This window comes from Equus caballus, chromosome 7, assembly GCF_041296265.1.
Source record: "Equus caballus isolate H_3958 breed thoroughbred chromosome 7, TB-T2T, whole genome shotgun sequence".
In the NCBI taxonomy this organism is placed as follows: domain Eukaryota; kingdom Metazoa; phylum Chordata; class Mammalia; order Perissodactyla; family Equidae; genus Equus; species Equus caballus.
The window spans coordinates 26,760,558-26,773,624 of record NC_091690.1 but is presented as its reverse complement, the minus strand read 5'-3'; the positions used below and the strand labels follow the sequence as shown (position 1 = coordinate 26,773,624).

The window sequence follows — 13,067 nt, the reverse complement described above, 5'->3', positions numbered from 1 at the left end:
TGAAAAATCAGGTCAGGAGATAAAAATCAGAGGCCTATACTGCTTCTGAGGTAGCAGAGGTACACGAGAGCTCTACAGGCTGCATCATGTACTGAAGAACAGGGGACGTGGAGTCCCAAGACCTAGGTTTTCCTTCTGGCTCCACTTAATACAAGTCTCTTAACCTTTCTCAACTTCCACTTCCTCATAAATAAAACACGAATTATAATACAAATAATGAGATAATTACAGTGATTTATCGTGCAACTTCTTATGTATTATGATTTACATGCACTATCTCACTTAATCATCACTTCAACCCATTTTACAGATGGGAAACAGAGGCTCAGAGGTAAGCAAGTCAAAATTCAAATATGGAAAGACAGTCAGTAAGATGCTAAATGCCTCTTAAATGTTATTTATATTTACCATTGAACGGTAGGACATCCCCTTTAAAAGGGGTCTTAAATAACTGCTTAACATATCTTGTTTATTAGTGGAGACGGGGTACTGTTTACTCAAACACAGCATCTTAGAGTTAGATCTCAAAAGGCCAAGAGAGAAAGGGAATGTTGCCTGGTGTTACTCTTTTTTTTTCTTTTTAAAGATTGGCACCTGAGCTAACAACCGTTGCCAATCTTCTTTTTTTTTTTTTTAATTCTTCTCCCCAAAGCCCCCCCCAGTACATAGTTGTATATTCTGGTTGAGAGTGCCTCTGGTTGTGCTATGTGGGACACTGCCTTAGCGTGGCTTGATGAGTGGTGCCATGTCCATGCCCAGGATCTGAACCAGCAAAACCCTGGGCTGCCAAAGCAGAGCATGTGAACTTAACCACTTGGCCACAGGGCCAGCCCCGTTATTCTTAATCTAATGATTAGACTGTTACAGAGTTAGAAGTCTGGATAAGATAAAAGAATATCTAAACAGCATATTATCTCCTTATCCACTATTCTGCAATTTTGAGGCAGAACTAAAGACCTGTGTTTTAATTTGACAGCCTAACTTGTTTGAGTATGATCTGATCAAGCAATATAATAAAGTTGATGAGTATGATTTTTTCTTATGTGAAACAGACCTAGTTCTACCACTCAGTTGTAGGACACAGACAAATAACTTAATCTTTTTGAGCAGCCATGTTCTCATATGTAAAACAGGGAGAATATGGTAGAACTTTCTAGAGGGTGACAAATTAATGGGACAATGTAAAGAAAACAATTAGCATCAGGGCTGGCACATAGTAGGTATTCAATAGATGACGGCAGATGACATTTTTTCTGACATTCAAACACTGATCAAGCTATGAAACTCCAGCTTCTCGGTTCTCGACTGCTTTACCTGTAAACTCAATGTCCACAAAGACCTTGATTAGAGCTTCTGCAAGGTGGGGTGCATAAGGAAAATTGCAGAACACACGTTTCCGGTGGAACACACTGGATACCAAGGGATTTGGGGTCTGATCTAGGTGGGGCATCACTGCTTCCAATACCTCAGCCAGTTTGGCCCTTAGGTGGGGATTCTTCATCCTGCAAATAGGGCAGAAAGCAAGCTGAAGGTAAAAAAGACTTAGCTCCAAATTTATGACTGTTCTCTCCACATGAGGAGTCAAAACATCCTATACCACTATTACAGGAAAAAAATGGGATTCTCCAGTTTTAAGTCTGTCAATTTCTGAGGGTAATGCAGGGTATACTACTCAACTCCTGAGATCACAGCTTACCAAACATGAGGGTGAGTACTTAAGTTTTTATGTAATGCTTAGCCATTCTGTTTACTTCTCTATAATAAGGCATTATTTACTGCTTAGTATTCTCTGACAGCTTCATCTGGGATATACTTGCCTTTCCCAGCTTTCTTTGGGCAAGGACCAGGATAAAATTATTCTCCATTACTTACAATGTATACACCATGTGTGCCTAACAAATACTTGTTGACCTACGATTTCTCTTTAGGTCTGCTCAGCTCAGTGAAGGACTGCCTTCTTCCTACTTCTCACTGACATGGCCCAAGGGGCTGTGGATCATTCTCCGCTTTGTGCAGCAAATCTTCATTTATGCACACATTGTTTCCTTTGGCTTAGGTGCCAAAATATCAGAGAAGCAACTCTACAGGTCAGTGAGTATCTTCCTTTGGGAAAGAGGACTAGGAGCTATGAGTGAGAAAACTTGAAATCAGAAAGCATTTACTTAAGTTTACCGTTCATCCATTTTAAGAACAAACTTTGTTATACAATTATTAGATCATTAGCACCTGGCTGCCACTGGTACTGTTTCTGGCATTAAGGTAACTATTTTAACCAGGGACTAGCAATGGAATTCCCATCAGGTACCTTATATGTAGGTTCAAATTCTCTGTAGGCAAAGTCCTTTGTTTATTATGCCTCTCAAGAGTGGGAGTTTTGGCTACCCATAAGGATGGTCAGGTGATTCATTAATGTTAACACAACTTCTGAAGGTAACCCCTTATGATTCAGGCTTGTTTATTTCTTGGTTTAGAAGTCTTCTGAATGTTTTGCAGCTCTAAACGTGATACAGCCAAGCTTTTAGCACTTCACCTTTCTATGCTTCCAGTGAAAATGGTGATAAAGTTAAGGACATGTTCCAGGGAATCTGCTGACGTCTCCAAGATGTCATCAGCAAAGCGGCGTAGAAAAATGAGGAAGTCACCCAGATTATCTGCAAAAAATTCTGAAAAAGAAAATATTCACTGGAATTAGCCAAACATCTGTCTCTCTGTACTAAGCAATATTTAAATTCCTCCCTTACACTTTACTTAATGAAGGTTAAAAAAACTCAAATGTCTTATAGGTACTAGGAATGGTGATAAGTTAATAAATGTAGAATTTCCTTTAAACGTAAGTCAGTTTTTATTTATTTTATTTTATTTATTTTTAATTTTTATTTTTATCAAGTATAAGAATAGTAGGGACATAAAATATTGGTAACATACCACTGCAATTTAAGAAAGTATAATGACATATACATATTTTTTCCACATTCAAAGATAACTGTGCTTTAAATAACCCTTTAGGTGTATGAAGAATCTTGAATGAAGATGAATACAATAGATGACTGTGGTCGCCAGTCTCCAGGATGGTCCTCCAATGGTCCTTCCCTCCTGGTATTCCTGCCCACGTGTGTCCCCTCCTACATTCTTCCAGGGTAGAAGATACACCCTGGGGCATACAGAAGCAATGGTATGTCATTTCCATGATTAGGTTATAAAAGCCTATAGCTTCCATTTTGGTCACTTGCTCTGGGGAAAGCCAGCTGCCATATCAAGAGCAGTACTAAGGAGAGACTTGTATGGTCTGGAAAAGACACTAGCAAGCAAGCGAGGTCTGCCAACAACCACATGACTAGGCTTGTCAGCAGATCCTCCAGCCCTGGTCGAGTCTTCAGATCCCTATGGCTCTGGCTGACAGCTTGGCGGCAACCTCCTGAGACCCAGAGGCAGAACCGTGCAGCTAAGCTGCTCCTGGATTCTTGACCCACAGAAATGTGAGAGAATGTTTGCTGTTTTAAGTTGCTATGTTTTAGGGTAATTTGTTACTCAGCAATAGACGACCAACATAGTGATTAAGAACATATACCCTGATTTGATGGTATGTATCAGCCGACCCCTCACTGATAGACACACACACACACACACACACACACACACACACACTCCCTTCTGGGTTAACCAACAGGAGATGATTTTTTTCCAAAAGAAAAGCAAAGGGAGAGTTAGGTAAATTTATAAGTTGAACAACAAACAATATTAATGATAGAAACTAGCAACTCTGAAAACCTTGACTGCACTTAATCCGTTTAAGACTATTTTCTGATATGCAGAGCAGTGGGGGCGTAAGGATGAGGAACAAGCTGTCAGTTCCCCCATAATTTGACCTGTAGATGTTATCTATAAGTTTGAGCTGTTTCTCCAAAAACAGTTGAATGATAACTAAGGAAGCGTATTTTGAGGAATAAACTTCCAAAGTGACCCAGTTGAACTTAGATGCTATAAATAGGAAGTTCCCAAGGGAGAGCCTGCTTACCTGGCACATAAGCTAAAGAGCTGTAGCCATCTGGCAAAGGAAAAGTTAGCTCTATCGGCTGGGAGCCCTCATTGCCTATGGCCAGTTGAACTAGTAGAACAGCCATGGACACCTGCAAATTTAGGCAGTTTTGAAGCATCTGTGGCTCAGTCATGGCAGTCTTGGTGGAAAGATAGATGGTCATCAGTCGTTCAAACTGCTCACGGAGGTTGTCAGCAGCAGGGCTAGAACTTTGCTGAGCATCGCGCCATGCAACCTGCAGCCGATGCAGATTCTGGTTGATTTTTACCATCTGATCATGTAACCTGCCCCCAAGAAAGCAGAAGAGACTGGGTCAGGGAGGCTCATATAGGACAGCTGAGTACAGACTGCTCCAGAAAAACAAATCCTCATTTATTTATTCTAGCATTCTCTTTGAGGATGTAGGGAGCTGCAACTGTGATGACACAGAAGGCACTCACAAAAGTGACTGGCAGGACAGAGGCGGGGGGCAGAGCACTAGGAAAGTGTTACCAAATATTCAACATTACTGAAGCTAATTACGAAAAGGTAGCAGCCTTCAGCTGAATGCACCACTCAAAGAACAGCAGCTTGGTTAAGCAGGGTGTAGACTGGGCCGTTATTACGTAAAATAAATAATTATTAGGCAAAGTACAAGAAGCCTAGCAGGATAGTTTGACACTACACAAGCGCAATGATTGTACTTTGCTGTGGTTACATGGACGGTCTTTCCACAGTTAGTAGAGAACTAAAGCTGGTGAAAAAGGACTCTAGATTAGTAATGACCACATATAAACTAGTAACCACCTGAGATGCAACCTAAGACCAGCTTCCAGTCTTCTGTTGTTCAACATAAAACTAAATTATTCTTCACAAAGGGTCAGCCAAATGTTCTCTAATGAAAGGAAGACCCATATTTCAATGTTATGAATAGCTGTCTCTATGTCTATGGTAAAAAATCACCTTCCTTGGCCCTGCAGAAAATGTCTAGGGTTAGCAAACGAATACAGGGAAACTAGCTGGCATTAATTTTTGTGTTTGAATCTATGCAACTGAACAGGTTAAGCACATGCTGAATTTTATCTGTAGTCTCATTTAAAATATGAATGACAGGGATAGAAAAACTCTCTAATAAAGATACAATTTCATTTTTCCAGAAATTTGCTGAGTTTTGAAAAACGTTCTGTGTCAATTTAAGTATCCTGAGAAAGCATTAAAAATTGCTATTTTCACAACTCCTTCCTGTAGACTATAACTATGAGTGAGTAGCTATTTTCTCCTCTTATTTATATCTGTAGTCACAATCAGCTAAATCAGAGGGGGGAAAAATCATAGAATGACATATGGCTAGCCAGAATCAGAACCATTTTTAGAAGTCATACACTCTAATTCTCAAATCTTCACGCTTTTAGAATCCTCTTTATCTTTGATATATAGATCTTTTGTGGTCCCACTGATCTTAATGGAATCCCTTATAAACATTTGTTTAATTTTGCCAATTTTGTCTCTATGCTATAGAGTAAAGCTTGGTCTTTTTTCATCAGGAGTCATAAGTAATAAAAACTCAAGATTACAAGGTGAAATGTAAAATGAAAACAATTCCACTTTCGCAGAATAGGAATATAGTGACTTAAAAATTTTCAAGTTTAGTGAAAAATATTAGTGTATCTTTAATTTTAAAAAGTTTTACAGGCCAAAAATTAAAAATAAATTCAAGTTATTTGGACAAAGCCAATTCATGTAAACATGAATAAATGCATATAATGCCCTTTTCCTACTAGATCCTAATGTGAGCCTTCAGAATAAAGTGAGAGATTATATCTCTAAGACTCACTTCTGGTTATCAACACAACTGATCAGCTGGTTACCTGTGAAATCCCAAGTACAAGGTGTACTCCGTCAGGACAAGGTTCTCTGTTACAAGGTTGTAGCTCTGGGGAAACTTCGGCTCCTGCACAGCTGGGATCAAACAGGTTTCTTTGTCCAAACCTCAAAGAAGTTAAAAGGAATAGTAAATGGCTTGCCATAGGCATCTATCTTAGTCTCCAGTGTCCTCTTACTCCAGTTCAACTTCCATACGGCTACCAGTGATATCTTCTTTTCCTTTAGTACTAGCTTCTTAAAAACAAATCTTGTCACAGTACCACTCTCTTGTCTAAAAACGTCTTTTGGCTTCTTACTGTCTACAGAAAATGTACTTAAATCTCTTTAGCTTGACCATGAAATCACCAAAAATTAAAACGAATGACAGAGAACAGTGTAGATTTCTCCAAGTGATACACAATGGATCATTTGTATCTATACTGTGCTTTTCTGTAGTTAAGATTATTTGCTTTGAGCATGTATTACTTTTATAATTAGGAGACTTATAAAACTAGGAAGAAATACACCAAAATTAAGAGTGATTCATTTTGACTGGTAGAATTATGAGTGATTTATTTTCTTCTTTTTACTTTTCTGTATTGTTCGAGTTTTCTCCAATGTGGCCCCAATCTTCTTCTTCCTTAGACTCATTTCCTGTAAATTTCCATAACCCTCCCCTCACTTACCCCTTGCTCTAGCCAGACTGAACTTCTCACTTGTCCTCAGTCAAGTCTTTCCATAGCTTTGTACCTTTATACTCGTTATTCCCTCTGTATAAAGGGATTCTTTCTTTCACTCCTTTGCCTGGTAAACCCAACTCATCTTTCAAGATTCAGCTACAAAGACTCCAACTTCTGTAGAATTTATTACTCACTCCCTCCTCTGTGCTCCTATAGCTTAGTCCTATACCATATTATGATTATCTGTTAATATATCTGCCTTCTTCTGGAGGCTTTGAGTTCAAAAAGGACAAGGGCTGTGCTTTATTCATTTTTATAAAGAATGATTAAATGAATCCCCAAGGCTGCCAAATTCTGAGAAAAGATCTCACTGAAGCACATGAAAACGGTACCGGTTTTTTTTTTTAAAGTCTGTCTTTTTAATATTTGTAATACCTCTTCTTTCTGCCTTATCTTGAGAAAGTACACCTTTGTGAAAAAGGATAAGGAAGTGAATGCCCTAGATATCACACACACACACACACACACACACATATTTTGAGAAGCCCAGTTGCCCCCTACCTCTCATGTGTACATTTTTTATTTTTCGTTCTTCATCATTCAACTCCTTCAGGGCACAGTAAGTGGGATTAAAGGTAAGGAGTCGAGAGGATCTGGGTTTGCAAAATGGCTGGCATAGCTTCAGGAGAGCAGCACCCAGATTCAGAAAGAAGGCATCCGAGGCATACATTTGGAAGAAGATTTCTGGCATCTGATTGGCCCAAATCTTGGTGCGGCCTGCATTTGCATGCAAACAGTTTCCAAGCCAGGACAAGATACAGTGTTTGGTTTCTGGAGAGAGCTGGAGTAAGTTCTTCAGCATCTGGTAGATCTTTTCATGAAACTGAGCCATGAACTGTTTAACCAGAAAACACAACCACAGAACATTCCAGTTTCATAATCCTAATATTTGTTACTCCCAAACCTTAGCCATTGGCAATTTCCAAAAATATGCTAATCCTAGTCTTTTCTCTCACTCTTTCTGTGCCTTATCCCCCAGTTCTGATTAAAAAAAATTTCTGTGCACTTATGAGATTTCCTGATGAGCTGTCAAACTGCAGACAGCATTTACATAGCTTTAGAGTAGGGGTCTGTAAACTCTGCAAAGGGACAGATGATAAATATTTTCAGCTTTGCATGCCATATGGTCTCTGTAGCAACTATTCAACTGTAACACTGTGGCATGAAATCAAGCCATAAACAATACATATACAAATAGGCATGGCTGTGTTCAATAAACGTGTTTACAAAAACAGGTGGCAGGCTGGATTTGGCCACTGCTGTAATTTGCCAACCCCTGTTTTAGAGAGTTGTGATGACAGGAGATTTAAAGTATCCCCAATTCAATCATTTACTGCCTCATGTTGGCCAGACCTCTACTATAATTTATGCTAAGAAGCCCAAATACAGAAGACATACGTGCAAGGAGGGAAAGAGGAAAAAATTGGTTTATAAGCTGGAGTTCAGTCAGAAAACTTTAGGAGCTAAAGTTATAATAGCTTGGTGAGAAAAACGAGGGTTGAGAGGAAGCGGCTGTGCTACAGCATTGGGCAAAGAACGGCAGCAGCTTATTCTTAGACCACACAAAGGTTTATCCTTCGCTCTTAGCACATGCTAAAAGAGGACATTTCTTTACACGATTATGGTACAGAGCCAGTCAGATCAATCTGCTTTCCCAAAGAGGCTCAAGCAGCCTTATCTGCATCTGCTTCCTGAGGAAACTCCGCTTAATCTAAGATCAGGGGGCTAGGGTACACTGGCAAACATTTCCACCTGATGGATGTTGGCCTCTTGGACTTTGATCTCCTGGGGACTGGAACGAGATGGAGTCAGGAAGTAGCCGTGATTTTCTACTACACCCGGAGTCTTTAATAAGCAGGAGATATTCAGGATTACTCCCAGCAAGGTCTTCTGGTACATCTGCCCATTGCTAGGGTCCTTGGGCTGAATGTAGTCTACAAAAACCTGTAGGAGAAGAGAAGTCCTACTTATTCGTTTGTATCATGAGCTGAAGGTGATGGAGTGAGAGGACCTCAAAGAGTTAAGTTTATACAACACCCAATATATCTTTCTCCTACTCAATAGCTAAGATCACAGTGCCCTCAGGATAGAGAAGCATCAAGTATTAAATCTCCAACTCAACTGAATATATACCACCTTGCAGACCCACCTTTGCCACATCCTTTTGCCTAGTGAAATAGAGAAGAATATCCAGATATGCATACAGCAGGATCTGGCAGAGTTCTAGATCTTTTATCCGGCCCAGTAAAATATCAAACACTGGAATCATGACTTCTGGAAATGTTCGAACTTCCTCATCCAATATCAAAGCTTCAATGACCTCTTCCAGAAACTCAGTTACATCTTCAAAATCTAACAGAAGACAAATGAGAGAGAAAGGAGGCCACAGGAAATTTTTTTTTGAGGTAGATTAGCTCTGAGCTAACATCTGCTGCCAATCCTCCTCTTTTTGCTGAGGAAGACTGGCCCTGAGCTAACATCTGTGCCCATCTTCCTCTACTTTATATGTGGGACACCCACCACAGCATGGCTTGCCAAGTGGTGCCACATCTGCATCTGGGATCTGAACTGGCAAACCCCGGGCCGCTGAAGCAGAATGTGCGAACTTAACCACTGCACCACCGGGCCAGCCCCGACAGGAGTTTTTATATGCCTTTACACACTGGCTCTTTACGCTTGTGATACTTTTGGTAATTCCACTGGTATTCAACCCCAAAGGTCAAGGTGTGAGTTCTCTTCCTTAATTTATACTGGAACCATAGTGGCTCTGAGACTTTCTAATGCAATTAGAGGAATTTTAAATTTGCAAATCAAAATACAGAAGCTCACAGATCTTGCTTATGTACTCACGGGCTCCTTGGATGGCTTCCAACATCAAATCTACCAGTTGCTCATGGATGTTTTGGTCAACATAGATCTCTGGGGTGAGGAGAACTGTTCGGGTATTGGAGACAGTGAGGTTCCTGCACTGCACTGCAAAGGGCAGCAGGTTCTCTGGAACTTTGGTAATCTGGAAACAGCATGAAGAAGAGAGGGAAGAGTCTAGCTCTATGACCTCAATCAAGGGTCGACAGAGCAAAAAGAATGGAAAAGACATTGTGTCCAAAACAATATTGCTCTCCTGTGGATGCTTGAAAATTCGTGAGAGTTCATTCTTTTATTTATTTTCTATTTTTTAATTTTTTTTTAACGTGCCCTAGGCATGAAACAGCTCTGGCCACCAACCCAGGCATCAAGCTAGGATGAACAAAGGACTGTACAACTATTTTGCCCCTGACTGATATAAGAGCAACACCACCAATCAGGTGTCTCTTTGCCCATTGCCAGGGGATCATTCTTTGATTTAAGGAATCACCTACCTGTTAGAATTCCAATCCTGGAAGTGACAAAGATTAGCCGACTCTATTATTTACACCTCAGTGGAAATGAATTTATCACACCTTTTTTTAATTTTTATTAAATGATTGATTTTTTATTTTTTTAATTTTTATTAAATGTATGATTTTTTAAGAGGTTTGTAGACAGAATAGGAGGCACTGGTTAACTGGGGAAAGGGGTGGACCCCAAGCCAGAGAAAGGAGAGACTAAAACTTCAGAAGACAAACTATAGTGCCTCTGATATCCAGTTCCAGATATACTATGCTGTATACAAACTGATAGAAAAGACATTGATCCAACTCTCTGGCTTACGTGTTACAGTTACACCGAAGAGGACAAAATAGCACTCAACGGGGATTACTCCTTTACCTCTTCCTTGGCTCTTTGGAAGCAGGAATAAAGGTAACAAAAAATGTGCCTCTCCCCTGCATCTCGATCAGCAGAGAGATTCAACGTTGTAGAAGAAGTCATGTTAATCAAGTGGTTGCCTGGATCTTGAAGTAATAAGCGAGCAAAGACAGCCTATTAAGAAAAACAAACAAAACAAAAATACTAAACCATTGTAGAGTTAATCTCGGAACATGAAGATGTAAAAGGTAAATCTGATATAGGTTATTGCGAGAATCACAGGATGTAGAGGCAAGGGGCAAAAAGGACCCAGCGTCTTACTACTTTAGAAAATATTACAGATACAAATATAATTGTATACATATAAAGTTATCCTAAATCAAGCTCAAGTGTCTAGTATAGCACAGAGTAAGCATTAAAAGAATACATGTTGAATGGTGTTGAGAATCAATGACTAAACTTATATGGGAAATCTCTTATGTGTGATTGCTGACCTCACTCAGACTTACATAAAGATAATTTAAATGTATAAACTACCACTTGTCAAGTGTCTTCCCTACCAAACTTTTATTCCTTTAATATTAATTAGGCACCTATAAAGTAAAATGCACTGTATTGATTTTGGAAAAGATATAAAGTAGAACAAGATGGGGCTTGCCCTCAAGATCTTAGAGTCTAATAGAGGAGCTAAGACAGGTACATAAAATGCCACTACATGAGAGAGAAAGCGACAATTTCCATAAGAGATGCACAGATAGATTAGGAACTCAGAGGAGAGAATAACAACTCCAACCTGCCAACGCTTTGTAAATAAGACGGCATTTTAACTGGGTCTTAAAGGATGGGTAGATTTGGACTGTGACATGGTAATGAGAAGATTCCAAACGAGGAACACCACAATGTAAGAGACGGAGGTAAGCAAAGTCACGGTTGGAGAAAGGAGAGCAGAGTTCAGCTGCATGGTTAATTTTTGCTGAGGGTATACGTAAGACACATTAAGAATAGTACCTGCTCAACGTTGTTCATATCAAGCCAGTCTTGATCTTCCAGGTCTACTGCCATTTCTTCCAAATACACACAACGGCTGGGGATGCCATTCCCACTTTTCAAGCTTGGGTCACCTGGGAAACAGTTTTCATCTGGTAGGTTAAGGATAATGCTTCTATTTTATGCAGACGATGGATCTTGACAGCACTTCTCTTGAACTCCAAGTGTGACTCAGGTAATATCAGAACGATCTTGACACACAAACCAGTATCTAACAATTTAAATCTTTTTTTTTTTTCCGCAAGAGCATAGGCTCTGTTATAAACCTAACATCGTAATATTCAAAGAGTAAATCCCAAACATCAGTGCTAACTTTCGGGTTTTAACTACAGATAGGGCACAGAGGGAAAACACTGACATCTCTTGGGGCTTCCATCTAAATATTTAGGTCATCTTTGAGAAGAAAGTGGATTTGGCTACCATTTCCCTTTTATGGTAGTAAAGGCAAGTAGCTATACAGCCCAATCAATATCAAAATGGGAATGAAAGTTGTATCTGTGTCTAAAAACTGTTTTTAGGTCACACTAAAAGCATCACTGAAATATAAACCCTGTGTTCCAGGGAATGCGGTGGGTTTGTTTAACCATGAAATACAACAGGTTTCTAAGAGCAAGTCCCTAGCTCAGGTAGGAAGGGCAGGGAAATGAAACAATGGTCCAAGTCTGTAACTCACTGTTGTCCAGAGTAATGAGGAAGATCCTTTGGATCATGTGATTGATGTTGAGTTGCTCACATATTTCCTGCTGTGAACGGAATGAGCGGCTAATCTCGGCCACAGAGTAATCAAATTCATCCAGGCTCTCTGACACACTATTATCCGAGTCATCTGGGCTAGCTGGGAGTTCATCTGCCAGAAAATGTAAGCCACACCTCTCTTTAAGAGAGAGCCACACATACTACCAAGAATGATAAACGTAACCAAGAAGAGGATAAATTCGGATGTAAAACAAGTTAGTCATCTAATCAGTGAACATCTTAAGTCAGGCAGTATCTTTTTTTTTTAATTGAGGCATAATTGACATATAACATTATATTAGTTTCAGGTGTACAACATAAAAATTCAACACTTGTATATATATTACAAAATGATCACCACAATAAGTCTAGTTAACACCCACTACCATACAGTTACAAAATCTTTTTCTTCTTGCGATGAAAACTTTTAAGATCTACTCTCTCAGCAACTTTCAAATATGTAACATAGTGTTATTAACTATGGTCACTATGCTGTACGTTAGATCCCCATGACTTATTATAACTGGAAGTTTGTACCTTTTGATCCCCTTCACCCATTTCGTCCACCCCTTGCCTCTGGCAATCACCAATCTGTTCTCTGTATCTCAACTCATTTTTTGTTTTTTTCCAGATTCCACATATAAGTGTCTTTCTCTGTCTGACTTATTTCACTTGGCATAATGCCCTTAAGCTCCATCCATGTTGTTGCAAATGGCAAGTTTTCCTTCTTTTTTATGGCTGGATAGTATTCTGTATATACCACAACTTCTTTATGTGTTCATCTATCAATGGATGCTTAGGTTGTTTCCATATCTCGACTATTGTAAATAATGCTGCAATGAACATGGGGGTACAGATACCATTTTGAGTGAGTGTTTTTGTTTTCTTTGCATATATGCCCAGAAGTGGGATTGCTGGATCACATGGTAGTTCTAGTTTTA

The 13,067-nt window shown here is 39.5% G+C and overlaps 1 protein-coding gene and 1 non-coding gene across 2 annotated transcripts in view; both read right to left on the bottom strand.

The window, feature by feature from the left end:
- UBE4A (ubiquitination factor E4A) overlaps window positions 1–13,067 on the bottom strand; it is a 32,903-nt gene that overhangs the window by 12,160 nt on the left and 7,676 nt on the right. Inside the window, exons 3-13 of the mRNA XM_001502841.7 lie at window positions 12,065–12,238; window positions 11,353–11,465; window positions 10,366–10,518; window positions 9,469–9,628; window positions 8,768–8,970; window positions 8,371–8,562; window positions 7,120–7,453; window positions 5,884–6,004; window positions 4,016–4,320; window positions 2,531–2,663; window positions 1,315–1,502 (exon numbers count right to left, since the gene is read on the bottom strand). Of these exons, the coding sequence (XP_001502891.3) occupies window positions 1,315–1,502; window positions 2,531–2,663; window positions 4,016–4,320; window positions 5,884–6,004; window positions 7,120–7,453; window positions 8,371–8,562; window positions 8,768–8,970; window positions 9,469–9,628; window positions 10,366–10,518; window positions 11,353–11,465; window positions 12,065–12,238 (2,076 nt within the window). The remainder of the gene's footprint in view (window positions 1–1,314; window positions 1,503–2,530; window positions 2,664–4,015; window positions 4,321–5,883; window positions 6,005–7,119; window positions 7,454–8,370; window positions 8,563–8,767; window positions 8,971–9,468; window positions 9,629–10,365; window positions 10,519–11,352; window positions 11,466–12,064; window positions 12,239–13,067) is intronic.
- Window positions 9,806–9,950, bottom strand: LOC111774526 (small nucleolar RNA SNORA48). The gene has a single exon (XR_002809522.1). It is a non-coding gene; the product is annotated as a small nucleolar RNA SNORA48 (small nucleolar RNA).